The 24,715-nt window shown below is 44.6% G+C and overlaps 1 protein-coding gene across 2 annotated transcripts; it reads right to left on the bottom strand.

Annotated features, from left to right (window-relative positions):
• Nucleotides 1-1,993: 1,993 nt before the first annotated feature.
• Nucleotides 1,994-24,204, bottom strand: SYP71 (syntaxin of plants 71). Of its 2 annotated transcripts, XM_087370537.1 has the most exons (9): nucleotides 23,903-24,204; nucleotides 23,603-23,728; nucleotides 3,388-3,562; nucleotides 3,134-3,219; nucleotides 2,949-3,017; nucleotides 2,814-2,858; nucleotides 2,635-2,697; nucleotides 2,360-2,436; nucleotides 1,994-2,211 (listed from the first exon to the last, which is right to left on the bottom strand). In XM_087370537.1, the coding sequence occupies exons 1-9, from the start codon at nucleotides 24,056-24,058 to the stop codon at nucleotides 2,196-2,198; spliced, it is 813 nt and encodes a 270-aa protein (XP_087226663.1). In that variant the 5' UTR covers nucleotides 24,059-24,204; the 3' UTR covers nucleotides 1,994-2,195. The 2 variants fall into 2 exon arrangements, with proteins under 2 accessions (XP_087226663.1, XP_087226664.1); XM_087370538.1 differs by lacking the exon at nucleotides 1,994-2,211 and having other exon boundaries at nucleotides 2,356-2,436.
• Between the last annotated feature and the right edge of the window lie 511 nt (nucleotides 24,205-24,715).

The raw sequence follows: 24,715 nt of genomic DNA, 5'->3' as shown, positions 1-24,715 counted from the left end.
ATTCCTTGGGCTCCACAACCATGTATTACCCAATACCACACACAACAAAAAAGGCTACCACCTCCACAAATCCTTTCTTAAGGATTACTTGGTCACGTTTCATCAACCCAATCACCTGAAAGTCAAAGGCATATTACTTCCACTTGAGAGCCTTAATAAAAAATGTAAAAGTGATTCTATCAGTTATAAAAACAAGCTTACCAATAGACCAACAACAGATTTAGGTCATGGAAAGACTAAGCACAAAGACACTATTTACCCTAGCTCAACACACAACAAAGGTTCTAAGCGTAAACAAGTTGTGGAGTTATTGTTTAAGCTTTATGAATTACCGAAGATATTATCTTAGTCTAAATTCACTAAATCTTATCGTAATAAGTGTTGCAAAAACACCTTGCATATGAACCCGATAGATCATTCCGAATTGAATTTGAAACAAAATATTTATGATATAATTGAGCATATGTTTCAAAAAAATGTGCACTCAACCACAAAGTTCAATCCCTTTATGCTCATCTACAAACATAAATCGAGTTGCCCATAGATGTCAATGTAAAAAATATAAAATGGGTAAAATGTGCAAAAAATGTTTAAGCAAGCAAAGGATATTATATTTAGAGTGCTCAAGATAGAACACAATATAATGAGAATCACAATTGAACACCTCACATTCTAGAGAACATGTGGGAAATCACAAGTGCCCCAAGATTCTAACATTGTATATGGTTAAGCAATAATAATAAAAATTTGTTTTTGATACATGTACATGATCATAAATCAGGGAAATGAAAACACGCATTGATTGTTAACAACTCCCTGTAAGAACCCAATGTTTCATATGATTGATTTAAAGAAATGCTTGTTGGGGGGGACAACTAAGCCTTTGAGTTCACCCTAAGGAATTAACAATCTATGTCCCTTTGGAACTCTTTATGGTCTTAAGCAATGAGAACATCTTCACAATTAGTTACAATTTGGATCCAATGGAATGCTAGGACTGAGAATGATGATCCTTGGAAGGAAGTTTTCAAGCAATTCTTGTTTCCATTTAGGAGAATATAAATCCTCATTTAAGAGAAAAATAATGTTTGTACTTGACCTAGATGAGACATTCACAAGATATCATGGGTATTAGCCAAGTAATGAGCCCTTCAATAAGGACCACATATGCAAGGATGTCTAAGAAGATTTGGCCTACATAATATAGCACTAGGAACTATGGCCATGTAAGCTGCCCCTCATTATTTGACTGTAGAGTTATCATACTGGTATCTAACATCATCGCCTCGTTAAGGATCAAGTCTTATGAGCAAAAACCACACCATGTCTATATTTACAAATAGAAGAGCTACACTAGCATTTTGTTGTGTATCCAACATGCAAATTCTTAGTCGAGTGTTTGGTTGGCATGTTTGGGGCATAAAACATACAAGACGTTGTCTACTGAAATATAATCTTTCACCATTGGTTAAACATCAAGTTTTCACATGCAAAATCCACACCACACCTACATTATCTGTAGATGGGTTCAACTACACTATATCAGTCTCTCTAAAATTCCAATGGGAATGTAAACATTTTGTATCTTCTCGATTTAATTGTTGTGTATCTTTTGCTGAAAGCATCAATGCTTCAACTATAGCTTCAATCTATGCACACATACTTTATTCAATAGATACAGGCTTATGGTTGAATAGTTTTGGAACACGTGTCACTGAAGTGCAGGTAGCCAGCTATAGAAACCTCAACATCCTCGTTGCCCATAAATAATCATAAGAGTGCAAACTTTCCTCGATTGGCCAACAATATCCAGGCTGCCTAGTTTTAAGAAGAAACCTCAATGTCTCTGATCAAAGCTAATCTAAAATGATATAAGAAAACTGCATATCAACCTTTGGTGTACATATTTCTCAATTTTGAAGCTTGGTGTGAGATGAGCCATCAAGCCGCTCCATTCCCAAGTGATAATAAAAGACAAAATTAAGAGCAAATGAACAATTGCGCCCTCGACATTTCAAAATTATTGTTTGTAGAAACCAATAAAGTCCAAATGATGTACAAACAAAACAAATTCCAGATGCCATCAAACTTGAAAACAAGCACTTTGCAATTTATTCACAGAAAATCTCCCCAGATATGAGATCATCAGACTTTGAGATAGCTTGACAGCGACCTGATGGCAATAGCTGCCAGAGTTATTTTTTTAAAACGCTGCACAAAATTAGGTACAAAGACGGAGAGTTTAGAAAAACAAGCTGCTGTTAGACATGTCCTGAGAGAAACCGAATGTAATAAAAAGTTAAAGCATGCCCCAAACGTCATCTTGTTAAAAGCAATTGCAAAACATAGCATAACTTACTTGTACAAGTATGCTGCTATTCCAAGTATGACACAAAGGAGTATTATGTCAATACAAAAATTACGACTGGAACGAAGCTGTATGTACAAAAGGTGAAGGCAATTACTATGTTTGACTTCTTAAAGGGATATTAAGAGAAATAAATAAGGAGAAAATTCTCAGAGTGACATCAATTGCAATCCAAGAACCATATACTAAAATATTATGCTGGAAGGAAAGTATGTTTAAAATATGTGAATCCAATTCATGAAAAAAAGAAAAAGTGGATGCAGTACCTTTGTAACTGTCTCCTTCAGTCTTACATTTGTATTTCGCAAGTCAGATGTTGCTTTCTCGACCTTAGCAAACCAGCCAGGTATCAATAGGAGTACGCCATAATAATATACATACACAAAACAGTTAGAAATCGAGCCACTGAAACGACTGTTCAAACACTAAAGAATTCAGGGCAGACCTTTGTATCAATTTCATCAACTAAGGGCACTTGACGGTCCAACTCCTGAGTAATGCAAAATAAAAACTTACATAAGCTCAAGAGAAGAGAAGGCCAACATTTAAAAACCATGAATTTCAAGTGTCAAGCTCAGACCTCATTTATATCCTGTGCAAGATTTTTTAATGTAGCGAGTCCCTCTGAAATTGTTTCCAAGCCTTGATCCTGGAAAAGCATATGAACTTCAAAAGGTCATGTCCTAAGAAAAACTGCTATTGCTCCAAAATCCTATGTCAAAGCTGCAGTTTCAGATGACCTTCAACAACAAAAAGAGACTAGACCTGCTTAGTTTTGCGCATCTCAAAGTCCTGCCTGAACTGATAAGACTCCTCAGTTTGTTGATAATGTTCTGGCCGCATAATATCATCTGTACTTTCAGAGCACAAGTGTAAGAAGAAACCATAAACACCAAGTTGCGGTAATAAATAGAGTAAAATATAATAAGACCTTCACAACAACCCGTATTTATACACCAAAACGCCTAGACAGAAATGATTATCATAAATACATAGCCATCGTTTGAATTGAGAATGACCTGGGTCTACATTGTCGATCTTGATTTCCATGCGAGTGCCTCCAGCCTTGCCTCCCCAGGAACTTGCTCGGCCTGCTCCCATGGTAGATCCATCAGGAATAGCCTCGATCCTCTCTGCTAGCGACAACACCAGATCTGGACGAGCAGCAAGCTCCTCTCTGGTAAGCCCTTTGACCTGCAACAAATGTTGAACTTTACCTCTTAATATCCAGAGTTGTGTGGACAGACCCTAATATCATGTGCAGATTCCAAGTAAAGAAAGATATAGTTTAGTATCACGCTAATCTAGGATTAGAAGACCTAATCTAGCAGGGTACGAGAAGCCCTGCTAGGGAAGATTATTGATAAAATCCATGTTTTGTTTTGTTTTGAGAGCCAGCTTTGCTGTGTGAGGCACTTACACCCACCAGACATCTCATGCACACTGGTTATTTATAAAGAGATAGTTATTTATAGCTGCAGTGGGCAGTAAATAAGTGAGGCATGGGTTATTATAGAAATATTATAATGTATTGTCATGTTTAATTCAGACTGACCAAGAGCATCAGTACTCCCACCAAGTCCATGGAGAGGGAAGGGAGCCTTAGCAATGGTTCAGTGGGTGGTCCCATGGACAGGACCTATGGTTGGGAGGCGAGTTAGCCTGCATCCCTACATGTTTGTGCTTGCCCGTGTGTTTAGAAGCTTCGTTGGTGTTATAGTTGGCATCAGAGCTGATATAAATTCGCAGTTGTGGCAAGGAAAAGCAAAGTTTGTGTGTCATTCTCAAGGTATGCGATGAAGATCAAGAATCCCAGGTATGCTTTGATAAATCACTGATTTCTTGGATCTCACATGGCTTTGTACGACGTCTTTTCAGTTGTCCATCTTGTGTAGTCTCGGGGGGATTTGGGTATGCTTTTTGAACCTCTTTGAAGAACTCGTGCAGGCTGTAGAAATCCCCTGCATAAACAAGTGGGCCACCCAAGGGGCAGCCAAGGCGGCCAAGGTAGGGCAGCCTAGAGCCCTGGGTAATTGCCATGCAAGCCAGCCAGACTGCAAAGCAGCGTAGGAGCTAAGGATCGGCTGGCTGGTGTAGAAGCACAGGCAGGGGCAGCAGTCATACATGCACATATGGCAATCAGGCATGCGCAGCAGAGTGCATGGCTGCAGAGGCAGTGCAGGTGGCCAACGGCCATCGCAAGAGACCTGTGCAGGCAATACAGCACACAGCATACATGAAAAGCAGTCGCTAAGAATAGCAAATGCCTAACTTTGAGGATACCTCTATACGTTAGACTAGCAAGATTTGGGGACTTTTGTCCAAGGACTCCGGACAATTTTCTTACACTTGTAGGATACTAGAACGGGTTAAAGATTACCTTTCATCTTTTTTTTCACCTGGCTTCCTATACCCAGGGATGCATGGTAGGAAGTTGACGCTGCTCATGAGTACACTCAAGGGGAAGACGTGTTATGAAGCTGCCGAGTTTGGGAAGAGAGAGGATGAGTAGGTTGAAAAGGATAGAAAAAATGTATTTTAATGCTGGTTGAGAAACAAACCCATTACTTGGAAAGATCTCAAGATGCAGTATTTGCATTGAGTTCCTACCCTCTGTTGAGTTTGGGGGAGAGGATGACGAGTTAACATGATGTTTAGGTCTAGATATCAAAACACACGATTTTTACACAAGTTTATTTAGAAGTTGTCTTTGACTAGCTTCTTGACATGACCCCGCAAGATCTGACCCTATCACTAACCTAGAATCTCGTCCTCAATCCAACTAGAATCATAGTGCACGTGCCTCGATCCTCCCGACCACCCCCGAGCATGTGGGCTACAGCTCAACTCATCCATAGCCCGTATCTAGCCCAGGCGTCCCATACCACCTAAGCCCATCCAGAGGACCCTCAATACACCACCTATGATCTGCCATGTAGATGGCCAAAGTCCCAGCCTGGGGTCCAACACCCATCCATCAGTTGAGGAGCGCTCAACTGAACTCCACAATAACACTGGCCCACCCTCTATATAGAAGGAAACCCACTCTCGATAGCACAATACTATGAATAGCTCCCTCCATATAAAGCGAGCACTATATATGAATCAATCTCTATACATACCAATCTCGGCTAAAAATAGCCATCCAGCCCTATGCTATCCCGTAACCCACGTTCACCTGCTATCCAACCCTAGGTATACCATGCACATCACATACTCCCCTTCCTCTAAGAACTCACTCATGAGTTCACCAGAAAGCCCAAAAACTCTCTGTGAAGAGGAGTCAATGCCAATAACTATACTCTGACTATCAGTTTGAGTGTGCTATACTTTCCATGAGATTCAAATCAAAGAGAATCTAAGGCCAAAGCCACAATCTTTAATAACCAACCCAAGGAAAGTAAATGTCTCAATCTAAACAAGGTTACGTATCGTCGAGTATTCTCCTCCAGAAATCAAGTAAATCCTGAATCCACGAGTTAGTTCCGTTGACATATCCGTACACAAGCATGGTAAAATCCGTACCTGAAGGTAAATGATTCTATCAACCTTATCTATTGAGTTCTAAGTAGGAATTCGCGAAAAATATTCATCATGCTAAATACCCTTGAACTCAAAAATCTTAGGTTGAGATCGAACAACCCCATCAATTGAGCCCCTCGAGGTCAATTTCTAGGTTGCAATTTCTATCAACCCTAATTTCCTGAATTACTTGGTATTCAGAAAATCCCTCCCTGAAATACCCTTGTAATTCAAATTCTTGGGTTGAAATACATGAAAGACTTTCCATCGCAAAACAATCAGGTATCAGTTCATAACTCATGATGGAAGAATCTTCATGGAAGTATCAATGGCAAAATCCTGACCAAAGATATGGTCCCTTGATCCATCCTCGGAATGCCCCTACATGAGGATAATCAGTAAAAATTCAGTTGGCTATATCCAGTCAATGGTACTATTCTAGACATATATATAGTCAACCATCATAGGAGTAACATCATATGTGATCCAAAGACTACGGAAATAGACAATCCGAGATTTCTTAAAACAAGATCCACTATCGGATATCCTGTATAAACTTGTGCACAATAAACTGCTCCTATCACAGGATCATCCAGTTCTTAGGATCTCTTATCTAGGAACACCAAGTTCCAAACAAGGCACTGACAGACCATCATCAGAAGAGATGTGGTAACCCTCCCTGAGATTGAGTCTAGACTATGGAGCTCTAGGGTTGAACAAAAAAATACATGGCTTCTTTCAGGGTAAAGATTCTTAGTCAGTCCTCGTAAAAAATCTAATCAAGTTGCCCCCAATCCAAATCAGCCTACTTGTACTTCACCCTAGAGGTCCTTGGGTATTATTTCACACTGGATTATACCACCACGTCAGGGAATCTTAAATGTAACATACCTTAGTGTCCCATACCACCAAAGTATACTGCAAATAAAAAACTCAGTGGACAATATGAGTGAATCAGGGTAGCCGATCCCTCTTCAACTCAAATGATCCCACATTGAGTCAGGGTGGCAAATTCGTTCTCAATCCTTTTCTTAAATTCGTTCTCAATCCTTTTCTTAATGTGATTATATCACCCCCTTGTATTACAATACCCCAACCAATACGTCAAAGATACTCTTGAATCCTGACTATCCATGACCTCGGGCTAAAAGAGTGAGAATCAGAATGACCCCGCCTTTGGACATGATTCAAAGAAGGCATCCAACAAGACTCATCCTCGTCTAATCAATAAGAACCTTAACTTGTCCCGCTTTTCTCCAGCCAAAACTCGCTAAATTCAGCCACACACTCCTTCCAAAGCTAAGCGTCTGCCCCAATCTCATCGCCCTTGTTCCTAATGCCCGAATCTACTAGACAAGCTGCTCTCTGGGCTTATGAACTCCCTCTCTTTCCTCCAACTTCTCAACTGCAGCAAATCTAGTTCTCTTGGGTGGGTATCTCATCCACGAGAACGCCGAGTGAATTTATTTCCCTAACCAGCCCACTCTCACACGCCCCCACACAACCAATCACATGAACAACCCAAGCGTGGGAAATTATAGTCAGAAACAATCCATCCTCATATCTCTTGCTGAGAGCATCCAGTCTTCTCATCGCCTCCCTTCTCAAGGAATCACGATTTCCAAACACGTAGCAACCGAGAGAGAGCACACAGCCTATGGGCATCTATTTCTTCCACAACTCTCCCAATCATGCGCGCTTCTCAAGCAATCACAATTTCCAAACACGTAGCAACCGAGAGAGAGCACACAGCCTATGGACAACTATTTCTTCCACAACTCTCCCAATCATGCACGCGCATCATCAGCCAACGATTCAGCCCATACATGAGCAGAAATTCATATTTGCAAGAGCAATCTTAAAAAGCCTACCTGGAAAACATCTTTATGCATACCTCGCATTGAATTCAATTGTGATAGGATGGCTCTGATACCAAATGGCATGACCCCGCAAAATCTGACCCTATAACTAACCTAGAATCTTGTCCTCAATCCAACCAGAATCATAGCGCACGCGCCTCAATCCTCCCAACCACCCCCGAGCACGTGGGCTACAGCTTGACTCATCCATAGGCCCGTATCTAACCCAAGCGTCCCATACCACTTAAGCCCGTCCAGAGGACCCTCGTTACACCACCTATGATCCGCCATGTAGATGGCAGAATCCCGGCCTGGGTCCAAGCCTCATCCATCAGTTGAGAAGCGCTCAACTGAACTCCACAATAGCACTGGCCCTCCCTCTATATAGAAGGAAACCCGCTATAGCTAGCACAATGCTATGAATAGCTCCCTCCATATAAAGCGAGCACTATATATGAATCAATCACTATATATAGCAATCTGAGCTAAAAATAGCCATCCAGTCCTATGGTATCCTGTAACCCACGTTCACCTACTATCCAACCCTAGGTACACCATGCACATGACACTTCTAGATGTGGTGTACTACTTTGTAGATGCAATTTTAACTTGTGCAATGTGACTAACTCAAGATCTTATATGCGGTAACTTTGTGCAACGTATAGATTCGAATCCCTAGTACTATCCTTGATTATACACATGGAAGATGGATGCACTTTTGTATTCCATAATCTTGTATATCTAAGAAATCCGAGATCAAATGGGTATTTTCCTTAGGAATAAAACCAATGTCTAGGGAGGTTTCACCCAAAAATGAATGTTTAGAGCAAACAAGAGAGCCTTCTCTAGGCTGCACTCGCTAAGTTGAGTTATTTCATGAACTCTTTTGCCTTTGAGATGCGAAATAGATGGTATCTTTTGATGTTTATTTTGTAACCCATGTTATCCAAGGTGGTATCCATATCATGGGGGCCCTAGTCATTGGAGGTTACCTAGTGTGTATCAGGAGACTGATGTGAAGGATCAATAGCACTTCCTTGAGTTTATTTTTCCAGAACATTTATGCCTAATATCCTGTGCACTCCCATCTATGAATGTATCTACCTTTGTAAGACTAGAATAAGTCGAATCATACAAATTTAGAATTTTTGTTGTTCTAAAGATAAAAAATCTACAAAGAAAATAACATAGAAAATGAAAGAGAAGAAAAAAGAGGTAAACAAAAACTTCTATGAAAAACAAAAGGAAGACATACTTAGCAAGCAAAGCAACACTTATGTCGTCATCAATGCCCAAGCATAAGCAGCTATACTGGGTTTCTAAAGACCCGCGGAGTCTCTTGGGCAAACCCAGTGCTTACTAAAATACGTCAAATAAACAAAAGAGAATGAAAACAAGAAATAAAGAAGAAACGAAGCAGGTGACGCAAAAATAAACAAGCAAGTCAAGAAACAAAAACTTTAAAAAAACTAGAAACTCTCTCTCTCTCTCTCTCTCTCTCTCTCTCTCTCTTATTTAAAACATAAAAAGCTAAATGGCCCTTTACACTTATGTATCGTTTCTACAAAGAGGCAAAAATACATTTCTAACTTAGAAAGCACAAGTATACTCTCTTTTGAAACTAAAAGAATGTGCTCAATAAAATACATGATCTGAGATTTCTCTTCGTAAAGTTTTGATAGGCAAGATAAGTGATCATACGGGAAGTATCGAGTAAAATATAAGTAGTCACATATCTAGTCATTAACACTCACTCGTGACATACTCGGATTGCCGATTGAATTGATTTCCTTGACAGAATTTCTTCATCGAGGCATCTTGATTGGAATTATCTATCCAGGTCAGATGCACAAAGGGATTATAAGTCCGTACGGAATTTTTTTTTCCCAACGTCATTCGACGTAAGGCACGGGGCTGTCTTCCTACTATAAGACTGCCCTAATCGACACATTACTTGAATCTGTGATGACCAGGAAAGAATCATCCCATGATGCTATTTTCATGATTGGAGCTGTGATAGCCAACCCCTATAAGTCCTAGAAGGCTTTAAAGCTGCGCCAGGTGACTGAAACCTTCTATCAACATGTTTTCACGTCTCTTAATAAATCTCTTAAAGGTTTTGCACTTGTTGAGAATCAAGCAATGTCAGAGCTATACCTCTAGCAAAGCCCAATGAAAGAGCAGATCCCCTCAGCCGTTGTGGGGACAACCCAGCTTGTGATGTCCTAAACCTTTTCATGACCCAAGCGGATGTCATCTGCAACAATGATATAGCCCAAATACTGAATCTCCATCAATGCAAACTCACTCTTTATTGCATTTAGGTAGAGCTGATCGTGGCACGATAATTGAAGGGCATTATGCACATCCTTGAAATCACTATAGCTGAAAAATGAGGATCTCATCCATAAACATGAATAAACATACTCCAACGTACTTAGCAAATATCCGCAACATCATTTTTTAAAAAAGTTGGCGGCACATTCTTGAGATCAAATGGCATAACCACGAACTCGTAATGAGCTCACTCTCTCTTGGACGTTGTCTTCTATGTTATGTTCCAAAGAAGCAGAGGGGAAAGATGGATACAACTCTCTGTCAACAACTTATAACTTGTATGACACCGTTAGGAGAGAGTAGGAACCTGATTCTCGAGGAGCAAATTCCAATTTCCATGGCTGAGGAGTGACATGTCCTTGAGGAGCCTGATGATGTTGAGGACGGAGATATTGTTCTTGCCCCTAAGCCAAAGCAGGTATCAAATGATGATCCAAAAGTTGAGGATGATCCCCCACAGCAAGAGGAGGCTCAGTCTCACTGTTTTCCTAAGTGGTTGATAGAGGCACTTTAAGATTTTGGAGTAATTTTCCTCTTGAATGTCTCATGGAGGATGGACCAAGATAAAGCCAAAGCCCCAAAGAAGGATCCCTTACAGGTAAATCATGCTTTGATGTCTGGGATCATCCAAGACAAAGAGCCTTCTTCAATCAAAGAAGCTCTTTCTCAAGAGACTTGGAGGAGAGCTATGCAAATAGAGCTTGTGGCGTTCTAAAGAACAAGACCTGGGAGCTGGTTCCAAGGCCATTACGACGGGCTGTGATAGGTGTCAAGTGGGTCTTTAAAGACCAAGTATACATCGGATGGAACCGCTGACAAAAACAAAGCCAGACTTGTATGCACATCATCCAAGCATCGACTACGAGGATACCTTTGCATTAGCCACGATGATTGCCACGATCACAAATAAGCGTCAAGTCAGCTCTTTTGAATGGCAACCTACATGAGGAGGTGTACGTAGAACAACCTCCAATTTTTCAAGTTCCTAATTCAAAGGGTATGGTCTACAAGTTAAGGTATTGTATGGCCTCAAGCAAGCACCTCGGGCTTGGAACCAGAGAATTAATGCTTTCTTTCTTCAGAAGGGGTTTTGGAGACCGTGGCTGGTCTGAACTTGTATATCTTCCTAGAGAAAGATTTGGTTATCCTAAATATTTGTATGTCAATGATATAATCTTGACAAGCAACCATGCAAAGCATATTGCCATGATACAAGCTTTATCTCAAGAGTTTGAGATGACAAATTTGGATCTCCATTTTTTCTTGGGTTTAAAGATATGGCAGACACAGAGGAAGTTTTTGATGTTCATGAGCTGTTGATGCAGGCGCCTGTGAAGCCACATTGGGATGCATGTATGCAAATCCTCCAATATCCCAAGTGTGACAATCAGAGTTGTATATATCTAAATGAATCCACGAACATGCCCAAACTCATCCTCTAAAAACACAACATAGTGCAGTTTCAATCTCATGATAGTGACTCATAAGGTTGAAAACCATAAACTCCATCACGCATAGCAAGGACTAGCTACTATGACATCCCCACTGACATCATCAGCGCCCAACAGTGAGTGTACACCATAGTATAAACATATGCTCTCACACATACTGAGCATCCATTTATACAAGGTCATCGTACTGAGTTTCTGTTGGCACTCCGGAGGTGAAGGGCGGAACAACCATGACGAAGGCTGGCACTAAAGGAGAAGGCTAATCAAAAAGCAGTCCACAATCTCTTCATTCAAGCTACGACTGCTTGTGAAGACTAAACGATTTCATTTTAGTCTCTCCCAGACGAGCATCTAAGAAAAAAGAAAGCTTAGACAATCTAGCCGATAGGGCAACGCCACCACTTAAGAAGATATCAAGAATTATCGCAATATCAACAAGCCGCAACATGGACGAAAGCTTCACAAGGTGAAATTTGCATGTTCTAATACGGCAAAAGCATATATCTAGATGAATCCAAGCAATTTCTAAGAGTCCGATTGCTAAGAATCTAGTGTTCCATGCCCAGACCAAGCATATCAAGATACAATACCATTTTGTCCATGAAAAGATCTTGGATGGGGATATCTTGTTGGCCTTCTGTTCGACAAGGGACAACACAACACCTGTTTACCAAGCCTCTACCACAACAATTACTCGGTGAAGGGTTGGATTGGACATCCAGGAGTTGAGAGGTGTTAAGTTCGTCATCTCCGATCTGTTTACTAAGGAATGAAGGCTTCCATGTGGGTGTGCCCCCCCAGAGAGGCGTTTCTCACTGTATTTCTACAGGTTAATTGGGGGTTTGGCTAGGGCACATTACCAGAGTCAATTGCTCGATTAGTAGGGCTTTGTTTGAGCCGTTTTGGGGCTGGTTCGAGCTTGGTTTGAGGCCGGTTAAGGGCTGGAAAGGGTCGAGTCAACCAAGTCGTGTTAACTCGACTAGACCAAGTCTTGTTAACCGACCAGACCTGTCAAGCCAGTCAGCCAAGTTATAAATAGGGTCACTTGGGCCCTTTCCCTTGGATTGTTTGGCAGTCTCTTACGCAATATCCAGCCTGTTCTTGGCGAGTTTGTGGGGCAGTCTACAACCTACTCCTATGAGCTGTGAGGTGTGGTTCCACCTCATCATCCAGTAGCACAGTTTTGCCCTGGAGTTATACCAATTCCATGGAAGTTTTCGCAAATACTAATTTTTCCCCTAATATTTCCTATGTAGTTGCATCTCTTTACATTCATATACCTTTGTAAGACCAGAATATATCCAATCATACAAATTTAGATTTTTTGTTGTTCTAAAGTCCAAAATCTACATAGAAAATAAAAGAGAAAACGAAAGAGAAGAAAAAAGAGGTAACAAAAACTTTTTGAAAAACAAAAAGGAAGACATACTTAGAAAGCAAAGCAACACTTATGTCGTCATCAGTGCCCAAGCATAAGCAGCTATACTGGGTTTCAAAAGACCCGCGGAGTCTCTTGGGACAGGAATAAAATCTCTCTCTCTCTCTCTCTCTCTCTCTCTCTCTCTTTCTCTCTCTCTCTCTCTCGCTATATATATATATATATATATATTTTTTTTTTTTATTTTTTTTTTTTTTTGCAACAAGTCTGGTGGCGTGAGCTTGCTCCCTCCCGCCTGCTCTCCAGCCACCCCCCCCCCTCTTTGCCCCCCCGCCTGCTGCAGCTCCCTCTGCTGCTCCACCTCCTCCTCTCCTGCTCCGCCCCTCCTACTTCGCCTCCTCCCCTCTTGCTCCGCCTCCTCCCCGCCTGCTGCAGCTCCCTCTCGCCTGCTGTAGCTCCCTCCCGTCCGCTGCAACTCCCTCTGCTCCGCCTCCTCCCCTCTTGCTCCTCCTCCTCCCCTCCTGCTCCGCCTCCTCCCCTCTTGCTCCTCCTCCTCCCCTCCTGCTCCGCCTCCTCCCCGCCTGCTGCAGCTCCCTCCCACCTGCTGCAGCTCCCTCTGCTGCTCCACCTCCTCCACTCCAGCCCCCCGCCATCCCTCGACCACCACCTCGTGACCCCTCAGCTACTCCCTCTACCCCTCAGCCACCCCCGCTTGCTCTCCAACCACCCCCCCTCCCCTCCTAGCCCCCCCGCCTGCTCTCAGCATACCTACAGCACCCCCGCCACCCCCTCGCCACCTCTCTACTACTCCCGCTATCCCCTCAGCCCTCCCCCCTGTTGCGACACCTCCCCTAGCCCCCTCACCTGCTCTCAGCCTATCTAAAGGCCCCTACACTGTTGCGCCTACCTACAGCCCCCCCTAGCCCACCTAGCCTAGCTTACCTTAACCACTTTGCAATCCCCCGACACCCTCTACAGCCCCGACTCGCTCACACAGCAGCCCATTGGCTGCTCCCTCCTGTGGCGACACCAACAGCAGCTGATTGGCTGCCTCTCTTGGCCAACAGCCCCCCCACAGCACCTCGACATCTGTCCCTGACCTGCAGAAAATCAAGAACATCAAGAAGAACAGGAAAGAGATCCAAGGGGCAGTCATCCATTGAGCTCTTTTATCCCCCTTTCAACCAACCCCCTGGGAGTACCTCCCATCATGGGGAGATAGCTCATGCTCCCGCTCCCACTCCCACTCCCGCTCCTGCACTAAGACCTGCACTAAACACGGGTCAATCAAACGTAATGGGAAAAGTTGGCAAGGATACGGATAAAGCCGCCAAGAAAGATGACAACAAAGCCAAAAAACAGACACAGCTGAAACTCGAAGATGTGAACACACGCTACAACCACAATGGACTCAGTGGACAGCAAAGCAAAGGCGGGACTCACTTCTGCCTGAACTTCAGCCACAGCTTCAACTTCAGCTTCAGCTTCAGTCTCAGCTTCGGTCTCAGCTACATCCTCATACTCAGCCTCAGCGTCAGCTCTAGTTCCAGTTCCAGCTCCACTTCCGCCCACAACCTCTACAGTTACAGCTATTGGTTCTCATATACCCCTTCCCATGACATCGATTGCCCCACCCTCCCCTAGGATAGAGGGGTTGTCACTGACACCATCTCTTCCATATCTCCCTTCTTCTCCCGCTATAGTTCTCTCTCCAATTATGACACCTACTTTGGAGGGGTCATACACTCTTCCGCACTACTCGACCTTTCTCTCCCCTCTGCCTCTCAGTCATCCCACGCTCCCTCACCCTGCTGGGATTGCCTCCTCCAAGCCACTATCATCCCCATACAGCACCCATCTTACCCAATCATCACCCAACCTCCAGTCTCTTCCTCACACTTTAAAGCCACATCCATTTCAGTTTCCGTTAGAGCAAGAACAAGCACCCATCAGAGGCTTGGGAGTACTTGCTGATGGAGGTCCAGAGCATCCGAGAGCGCGAGAGGGAGCTGTCACACTTCGCACAAGAGCAAACACACTTCACCCAAGAGTAGGCACAACTCATACAGGAGCAGTCTCAGGCTATCCGAGTCCAGGCTGATCTTATTCAGAGGCTCAAACAGGAGATCTCACAGCTCCGACAGGAGGTCACTGCTATACGTACAGTCCCAGGGAGCACCCCAGTTGTGGAGGCACAGATTGCGAGCATACAATCTGCCATCGAGGAGATGTCCAGATGAGTCGACGTAGCCAAACGGGAACCTGCAAGGGTAACCATTTCGACTACCCTCCTGAAGCAGTAGCAGAGAGCCAGCAAGGCTCTCAACATCAGAGTACGTGGGATTCCCCGCACTGAGGCTACCCCGATGGCAGATGCGCACGCCTTCATGACCACTACCCTAGGGGCGACTCAGCACAAGATTGAGAGAGCATGGCGGGTTGGAAGGGACCCCAACCGAGAGCCCCTTATCATACAGTTCCATGACGCCCAAGCACGACTTTTGGCATTACATCGTAGGTCAGCCTTACAAATGTTGGAAAGGTCACCTCCCCATCTGTAAGCCCCCAAATGAGAAAAGCATGGGGGAGGGAGACCTAGGGCAAGGTATGCCCAGAAGGGGACAGCCACTGTACGGATCAGTATGGGCTGCTGTAGGGCAGTGTACGGAAGGTGTGCAGGGTGCGCTAGGGTCCGGACAAGGGCCGAACAGAGGCGGAACAGTAGCAGCATGGGGTCGCACTCAATTCTATGGACAAAATAATTTTTTGGAGGAGGAAATGGTTATAATAAGGGCCAAATTTTGACCACGTTAGTGAGGATTAGGTTGGCCTTAGAGAGGGTTAAAGGAGATATAGTGGAGGGGACTATATCATAGGGTGTGTATTTGACAAGAAATGTTTCAAAACTTGTAGCACATTTCAAAGCGTTTCTACTCCAAAGAAACATGTGTATGCATGCATGGGTCTTGCCCTTGATTTGTATTTTTTGGCTTTGTTGCATTTCTTGGATCTAAACATTGATTTAAATTCATTAAACACCTATTAGGCTCTCTGGATTTCATGTCAATTGATATATGTAGACAACAAGCAATTAACATTTGTTTTATACTTCTATGCATAGTATGCCATTGTGTAGGGCTGTATAATTTAGAATCCTACACATTTAGCATCATTTGAATATACCATATTATGTGAAACATGTTATACACATTTTTGGGGCCAAAACGTACAAGCTCATGTTCTACATTCCAAAAATGTTTATGGTGACTATGGACTATATAAGCCCACCTCCCGGGAACTCATTGTATCTCACTTTTGATGTGATCTTCCTCTCTCTCTCTCTCTCTCTCTCTCTCTCTCTCTCTCTCTCTCTCTCTCCCCTTAGAAACATGGTGTGAGTGAGAGAGAGAGAGACATGCTAGGCAGTGAAGAAATGTAGAATCCATGAAGGCTTTCATTCATTCATCAAGTATGACAAGATAAGTGAAGTACAAGCCTTATATAGGCTACTCACTCACACACTAGCACCTAGTGCATATGGGATAAGTCCCATAATGACACGTGGCACTCACACATGAACTAGTACTAGAACTCCTAGTACTACACACCTGTTAACACATCACATCACCACACTCTTTGGCTGTAGCAGGAGATAGGCTATCCTCACTCTCTCTCCTGCCCAATACTAATTGCAACTGCAAGATGATGCACTCAATACACAAAGTGAGCTGTGGATGTGAGTGAAAGAATCAGAGGGAGAGAATATAGTGGACCTCCGAGGAGAATATTATACAACTGAATAATGAATGCCCAAAGGGCTGAATACAACTGTATGGAGGGACTGAAACCCTCACTGCAAAACTAGAAGACTAGAGGAGGTGAATCCTCACTAGATCCCTGAAGAGGCTAAGGGTACCCTGTTGGTTTCCCAGTCACCAAAAAACGTGTTTCGGGGCACCGAAATGCGAAGAAACGTTTCTAGACGAAACGTTTCTTAGAAACGTCCGAAACGGGCAGTTAGGGCGAAACGTTTGGCTGTCAAAAAATCCACTGCATCAGGTTTCTTTCTGAATTTGGCCGCCGTTTTCGTTTTTTCGCTCCTCTCCCGCGCCTCTCCATTGCTTGCCTTGCTCCTAGTGCCTACCATCTACTCTACCCTCTACTCTGCCTTCTACTCTACCCTCTACTCTCCTCTACTCTCCTCTCTACTCTACCCTCTACTCTACTCTACTCTACCCTCTACTCTAGTCTCTACGGTCTACCCTCTACTCTACCCTCTACTCTAAAAGTTTATTGTTTGAACTATGGGCCATGGCATATGCTAGCAGCCATATGCACTTGCAACTAATTAGTTAATAGTAATTTGTAAACTGGAAGATCTATGTCTTTGTAAACCTCAATCTATAGGCTGCGTGACACATCTTTTTACTCTTTCAACTGTGTAATATGTGTGTGCATTGTGTGCACATTATGGATATCTGAGAGCTCTTTTGAGAGAGAGAGAGAGAGAGAAAGAATCTGAAGACAATTATTTATGAAGTATATATAACTTCTATAAAATATAGTATTTTTAGGCGTTTCTAGACGAAACGCCTGTAAAAATCTAGAAACGTTTCCATAAACGCGTTTCTAGAAACGTTTCTTGTGACACTGGCTGGTTTGCTGCGGGGAGGCCTAACTCTGCTGCTCTGAAGGCTTGAAGGCCCGAGGAGTGGATGAAGAATGAGGGCCAAAGCTGCCCTTTTATAGGCTGATAGGTCAGCCTGGCCAACTTGGTCAATGCCGACCATTGACCTGGTCGGCTGGTCAACGCCGATCGTTGACCTGGTCGGTCAAAAAGTCAACGCGTTGACTTTTGACCAAAGAGTCAACTCTGCATTTTTTGACTTGCGATGACATGGCGCTGACTGCCTGTTGACTATGTGCTGATTGCACATGGCTGCCTGAATGGTTGTACGGAGGTCTACTTGGCCGTTGACTTCGCTGCCTACGCTAGCACTAGCTAGCATGGCCACGGGCGTGTGGATGCTCGTGACATTGGCTATGATATCTCCAACACCCCCCTTCAGAGCCAAGTGTGAGACCCAACACGCAAAGAGTAGACCAATCCCCCCTCCAGCGCAATACTACAAATAGCAAGTCCAACTATCCAACACCTCCCGTGTGATAGTGACTTATCAGTCAGGTTGCGACCGGCAAGGGCAAACCACCACTAGTCACCCCCCCTTACTCTGAACTGGGTGGTCAATACCATCAAACCAAAGTAAAAGACAATACATTCATTTTTGGGAGACAACCCACTGTTACCCAGGGCAAAGTACCTCTTGTTGAATCCAAATACATTCAGTTTAGAGGGACTACTCAAGGCTGAGAACCTTTATTGACTCAACACAAAAACATATACAGCTAGGCATCATCTACCACCTCAGAGAGGGATAGATCGTGCAATATAGCTAATAAATCTTGCTCCTCAGGTGTGGCCTAAACATTCTCGAGCTTGTCCGCGGTCTCCTCAGCTGAAGTAGTGAGGTCAAGTTGATGAAGCAATTGGTTGGCCAACCTCACACCAATAAGTGCCATTGCTTTGTCATGCTACTCATCCCTAACTAAGAGCGGTGCTGATGGGTCCTCACCACGAGGACGAGGCTCCATAGTCTCAATCTGAGATAGCAAAGGCAGCAAGCTAAAATGGATAACCAGCAGAAAAAAAAGATGGTTTAGGGCTCCGAAATGGATCAGCAGCTTGAGAAAGGCATGAATAAATGTGTCCAGCTGCTGGTGGATGACCTTGGAGGTCCCAAAATGCAAACCCTAATGGAAAAGCAGCAAGAATACTACTTGAAATAGAGAACTGAGTGAATCCAAGTCAAATAACAGCAGCTAGATACCCTGAAGTGCAAGAATGAATCAATAGAAGAGTGCTTGTGGGCGTGGGGACTGTTCAAGGTGCTTTAGCAGATCTGAAAGCCTCCAAAATCTTCAGAACAGCTGAGTAGGGTGCTCCAAAGTGCAAAGCAGCTCCCTAGAACAGCTCCGAGATAATATTGCAGGAGACTCTGCTGAAAAACGGTAGTTCAGGATGAATTAGAGGCTAGGAGCAGCCCTGAAAGTGCTCTGTTGAAGGCGGTTCTGCAGCAGAAACCCTAAAACAACTCGAAAATGCAACAGCCTGCAAACCCTAAAAGGGGCAATGAAACAGCTCCAAGATGGCTCAAATAGCCACACGTGCATGCATCTCTTGGAAGGCCCGACCAGCAGGCTGCGGAGAGGTTAAATGGACAGAAATGAACTCAAGAAGCTGCAAAACAGAGGCGAAATGAGGGCAGCAATGAAGGGGGCTGTGTAGAAACCCTAAACGGGTAAGAGGCAGCTGAAAGGAGACAGAAATGAGGCTGAACAGAGGCGGAAATGAGCAGAGGCAAAAGCTTCAGCTGAGGCAGCTGAGAGAAGAAGGGCATGAGCAGAACTAGGGTTAGGGTTAGGGCAAAGATGATGTGGCAGGGAAGCTATGCAGATTGACCTGCTCTGATACCGTGTTAGAAACATGGTGTGAGTGAGGGAGAGAGATAGGCTAGGCCGTGAAGAAGTGGTACACAAATGTAGAATCCATGAAGGCTTTCATTCATTCATCAAGTATGACAAGATAACTGAAGTACAAGCCTTCTATAGGCTACTCACTCACACACTAGTACCTAGTGCATATGGGATAAGTCCCATAATGACACGTGGCACACACATGACACACACATGAACTAGTACTAGAACTCCTAGTACTACACACCAACACATCACATCACCGCACTCTTTGGCTATGATATCTCCAACATCTCCCCCCCCCCCCCCCCCTCTCTCTCTCTCTCTCTCTCTCTCTCTCTCTCTCTCAAAAGGTCATGCCATCCTTACATTAAAATCAAAACATTGGCAGATTAAGCTTCTCCGACAATCTTATAAGCTGAAAGGTACCAAAATATCGATAGCTGAGGAGCTTACACAAGCTCAACTCAAGAACAAGGCAACGGAATTAGCAAAGGTCAAGGCTGCCAGAAAAGATGGGAAATGGGCAGTATACCGGCAAGGAGTAGCACTAATTAAAGAGTTCAAATCAAAACCAAAAGACTCCCTGCACTCCCTGGGAGCTGCCTTGTGCCCTCCCTAAGCTGATGTACTAGATGGTTTTCATGTTGTCCCATAGACCTCTTGGTCTCCCGTGGACGTTAATAGACGTTTTGTTTCTCTCTCTCTCTCTCTCTCTCTCTCTCTCTCTCTCTCTCTCTCGGAGCTGCCTTGTGCCCTCCCTAAGCTGATGTACTAGACGGTTTTCATGTTGTCCCATAGACCTCTTGGTCTCCCGTGGACGTTAATAGAGGTTCTCTCTCTCTCTCTCTCTCTCTCTCTCTCTCTCTCTCTCTCTCGGCTGCACTTCGTCGCCTCCAGAACCGGAAAGCACAGGATCACGAGGGCCTACAGACTGAGCATTTCGCACATGGGCAAGAGGTCTTAGCCCTGGTTCTTGCACAGATGTTAGACCATGTGGTATCCCATGACTTCCCACCGTCTTGGAGCACCACCACTATTGTACCGATACACAAAGCAAGAGACCCCATGGATACAACGAACTATCACACACTCATGATTGGCCACACACTGGCCAATATTTGTGGATCGGTACTAGAGAGAGAGATCAGCAATCATATAGAGGCATGAGGGCAGCGGGCACTAGGGCAGCACTCTACTCTAGATCACATCTTCACCTTGAGGGCTATCATTGAGGAGGCGAGATTTAGACACCAGAAAGTCTACACATGCTTCGTAGACTTTCGGAAGGCCTTCGACACTATCCCATGATCCCGCATGATCCACAGACTACAGGATATGCAGATTCCAGAGATGTTGATATGGGGCGTCATGAGCCTATATGAGTCAAGTCCGTGCCCCAGGTGGTCTATCGGATTGGGTCGAGAGCACAATTGGGGTGAAGCAGGGTTGCCCCCTCTCACGGACTCTCTTCGGACTTTATATGGATGAGATCACATCCTTCATAGATCGCCTAGGGGGCGAGGGATCATTACTGGGCGACCTCATGATACAGATATTATTATACGCTGATGACATAGTCCTTATATCATCCTCAGCAAAAGGGCTACAGATACATCTAGAGGCCTTAGCAGAGAAAGAGACCTGACAGTCAACCTTGGAAAGACCAAGGTAATGGTCTTCAACACCTCACGCGCAATGCTCTGCCAACTTAGCTTCACCAGTGGAGATATTTGGGAGCATTTTTCGCAGGACCCATCTTCACGATGGCCCATGCAGCCCAAGCACGACTCACACGAGGACGTAGTGCTTTGGCTCGACTAGAGTGACTGTGCTTCCAGTCGCACTTCTAGGATCCACCGACGAAGGGCTGGCTTTTCGATACAGTAGTGTGACCGACTACCATGTATGCTGCACCATTCTAGGGATGTGATCTCCCAAGGACAGACTCGAGGAAATTTGAGAGGTTACACGTGATTATGGGGTCCAAGATGATCCGGTGCAAGCCCTCTGTCCCACATGAGAGTGTGCAGGGCCCGAGCAAAGTTCGCCATGATACCCCTTCAGGTCGATGCCATCTTTCAGACAATGACTTTCATCCACAAAGTTTGGGACTTACCTCACTAGAGACTTCCGAGGCTAGCCCTAGAGCCATCCAAACGACTAGCAAAGGACGGTGTTGACACACGGTATGCACGCATATCCACATGGCTTGCCAGACACGGTATCCAAATGGACAAGCTCTCTCCCTTTCAGTACAGCATGGACGCACCTCTTGAGTAGATCTCCTCTAGCTCCATACATCTCGGACTGGGGGGGGTGACCAAGAGCTTCCCACCAAGGCCCAGTTTTACCGCGACCACTTCTTGAGAATATCATCCATCATAAGACCCCAGTATCTCAAGGACAAAGGAGTCTCACACGCACTAAGGATTGCCATTGGACAGATGCGGGTTTTGTCCCATCAATCGAGGATTGAGGCGGGGAGAGCCACAAGTATACCTAGAGAGCAGCGGATCTGCATGCTATGTACGCTAGGGATGGTTGAGACAGAGGAGCACTTTCTTTGTGTTTGCCCAGCCTACTATAAGATCCGGGGGCGCCACCCTATCTCTACCTGGAGGGGAGTGGCTTAGGTCCATTATCACGACTAATCCATTTCCATGACCAGGGCTGCATTGTACTTTATCTGATGGAGATGCGCTCGCATCAAGAGACTCTACTGCGATAGATCAAAGAGGCTGACCGGGCATAGGGGAGGTAGACCACAGGACATAGAGGATGACCAAGCACAACGACAAGTCACAGACTTTTACACATTTGAGTCAGCCCCAGGACACGGTGGAGGTAGACCACAGAACATAGAGGCTGACCGGGCACAACAACATGTCGCAGACTTCTACACATTTGAGTCAGCCCCAGGACACAGTGGAGGTAGACCACATGGGGAAGGTAGACCACAGGACATAGAGGCAGCAGGGGAGAGGTAGACCACAGAACATAGAGGCTGACCGAGCACAGCGACACGTTGTCCCCCATCAGATAGTGCAAGCAGAGTTCGCCATGACACCTCTCCAAGTTGATGTCCTTTTCCAGACAATGACTTTCCTACATAGAGTATGGGCCTTACCTCACAGGAGATTACCGAGACTAGCACTAGAGTCATCCATACGGTTAGCAGAGAATCGAGCTGCCTCCCACACCAGGATCTGCCAGCATTTCAAGTGTGTTTGCTCAACCAATTAGAGGTTCTGAACTTATAGGCTGACTTGCCACACATGCAAGAAGGGAGACAGTCTAACAGTTGGCAAGATCTCATGGCAGCTAGTGAGTATCATAGAGCCCCGCCCTTTCAGTGATTTCAGCTCATCCTGTCTAGATGTATCAATTCCCCACATATGAGCCACCACCTAAAGAGGAGGACAAGAGTTGACACTGCAAAACGTTAGGGTATAGGCTGCCACATTGGTGGCTCACGATTGGCCATCTATGGACAGCCACATGGGCAGTAGAGCAGTCTGCCACATGGGCAGACGGCAGAGTTCAAGCCTCGTCGACCTTGTATGGCTGACCATGAAGCCCTGTGCAGATCGGCAGCATAGAAAGGCATCACCAGTCTGTCAGGTCAGTCCCCATTCTACGGGGTGGTAGACCTGCCTACATGCCTGTTCATGAGGAGGGAGGGTAGTAAGACCTTCCCTATGTGAAGGGGGCCCAAGCTCATCAACAAAATGCAGGAAGCCTTCATTAGAGTTCCTAATATGGGAAAAGTGCATAGTCATAACTTCTCATTTGTCCCATGACCTTTTAGTGATCTACAGAAGCAGCACCATCTTACACAGAATCGAGCTGGGTATTTAGTAGTGTGCGGAACATATTTTCATCTTAAATTGGGGAACAAGTACTCACCAACTGTAAATTAGCTCAACAACTTAACGATCGTGTTCGGGCGTCAAAAGTTCAAAAAGACAGGCACAAAGAGTATATTTGCGTGTGTGCGTGTAATTCTTGTCACTGAAGTTTACTAAAAAGCAATGACCATCTTACGATCCTTGCATCTTATAAATAGCAAACGCAGTGAACCCGCGCATTAACGAGGAAAATGGAAAGGGAGTCGAAGCCCTTCACATGCAGATATAAGAATGCAGCCAACCTTTCTTTGTGAGAGTTTCTCGAGTTTTGGAAGTTCATTTCGCAATTCAGCTTTTGCTCGCCGGATCTCTGCGTTGAGAGTTGCAGTTACAGCCCTGTTCTTCTCGATCGCCGCATCATTGGCTTTCTGCAAGGTATGCAGATACTTCAAGCATTAGATGGGCCTGTCCATGAAACTCGAATACTGTACAATGTTCTGTCAAGTTCGCACGATTCCGAATCATTCATAAACTTGAGGTCATGTTCTTGAAACCAGAAAAGGCACTCAATGCAAAACCCGTGGAAAAGAAAAAGGCAAAACCTGGGAACAGGCTTCGATCTCGGCTTCAAAGACACTGTAGAGCTTGAGGAAAGCGTCATTGCCGGAGATCTGCTGCTCGCGCTGCTTGTCGAGGTCGTATTTTTCGTATTTCTGGCAGAGGGCATCGACACGGGTGAGGATGTCGATAACGCTCATGGTGGAAAATCAAGAAAAGGCGATGGAATCCAAATGCAGGAAGATGATTTCGGCAACTCCAACGCTGATTTTGCCGGAAATCAACGCAGTTGCAACGGTGATTTCTTTGCCTGCATTCAAAATCGAAAACAGCCTCGATCATCGCATGTGACCCTCTCCTTAATCTCTTTCCTTAATCCTCGTCTTAAAGTTAACAACCTCCTTAATCTCTTTCCTTAAGCCTTACCTTTCAACTCAATCTCTTTTCTACTATGACTCCCGGGTAACCTCTCTTGAAGAGGTAATTCTGGCACGAGGGTGCCAGTAACTAGGCCAATGTATAATGGGAGTTGTTGGCAGCCGTACACCCATAATTCGGCTTCTATCCTTTGTTTTCTATGTGGCTCCTTTGCCCGCCTTTTGTAGTTAGGATCTTTTTGGGGGATTTGACCCACCCCTTTTAACATAAGTCGGCTGGTTTTTTGTTTTTTATTTTTATTGTTTTAAAACTCCCTTCCTTGTCTTGAGAGAGATCGATTCCTCAAGAAGACCCATGATGCCTGTCAGGCTTTTATGGTCGTGTGTAAGGGTGGGTGTCGGAGTGATAAAAATAGGGCATTTTACACACCGACCACTTTCCAAGTAAGAGTAAGTAGGGGAGAATATGTATGTGGCTGT

Source organism: Dipteris shenzhenensis, chromosome 32 (assembly GCF_047967505.1).
Source record: "Dipteris shenzhenensis isolate YYH24624 ecotype China chromosome 32, Dip_SZ_1.0, whole genome shotgun sequence".
NCBI lineage: Eukaryota > Viridiplantae > Streptophyta > Polypodiopsida > Gleicheniales > Dipteridaceae > Dipteris > Dipteris shenzhenensis.
Note: the sequence above shows the minus strand (reverse complement) of the source record. Positions and strands in the feature narration are given on the sequence as shown.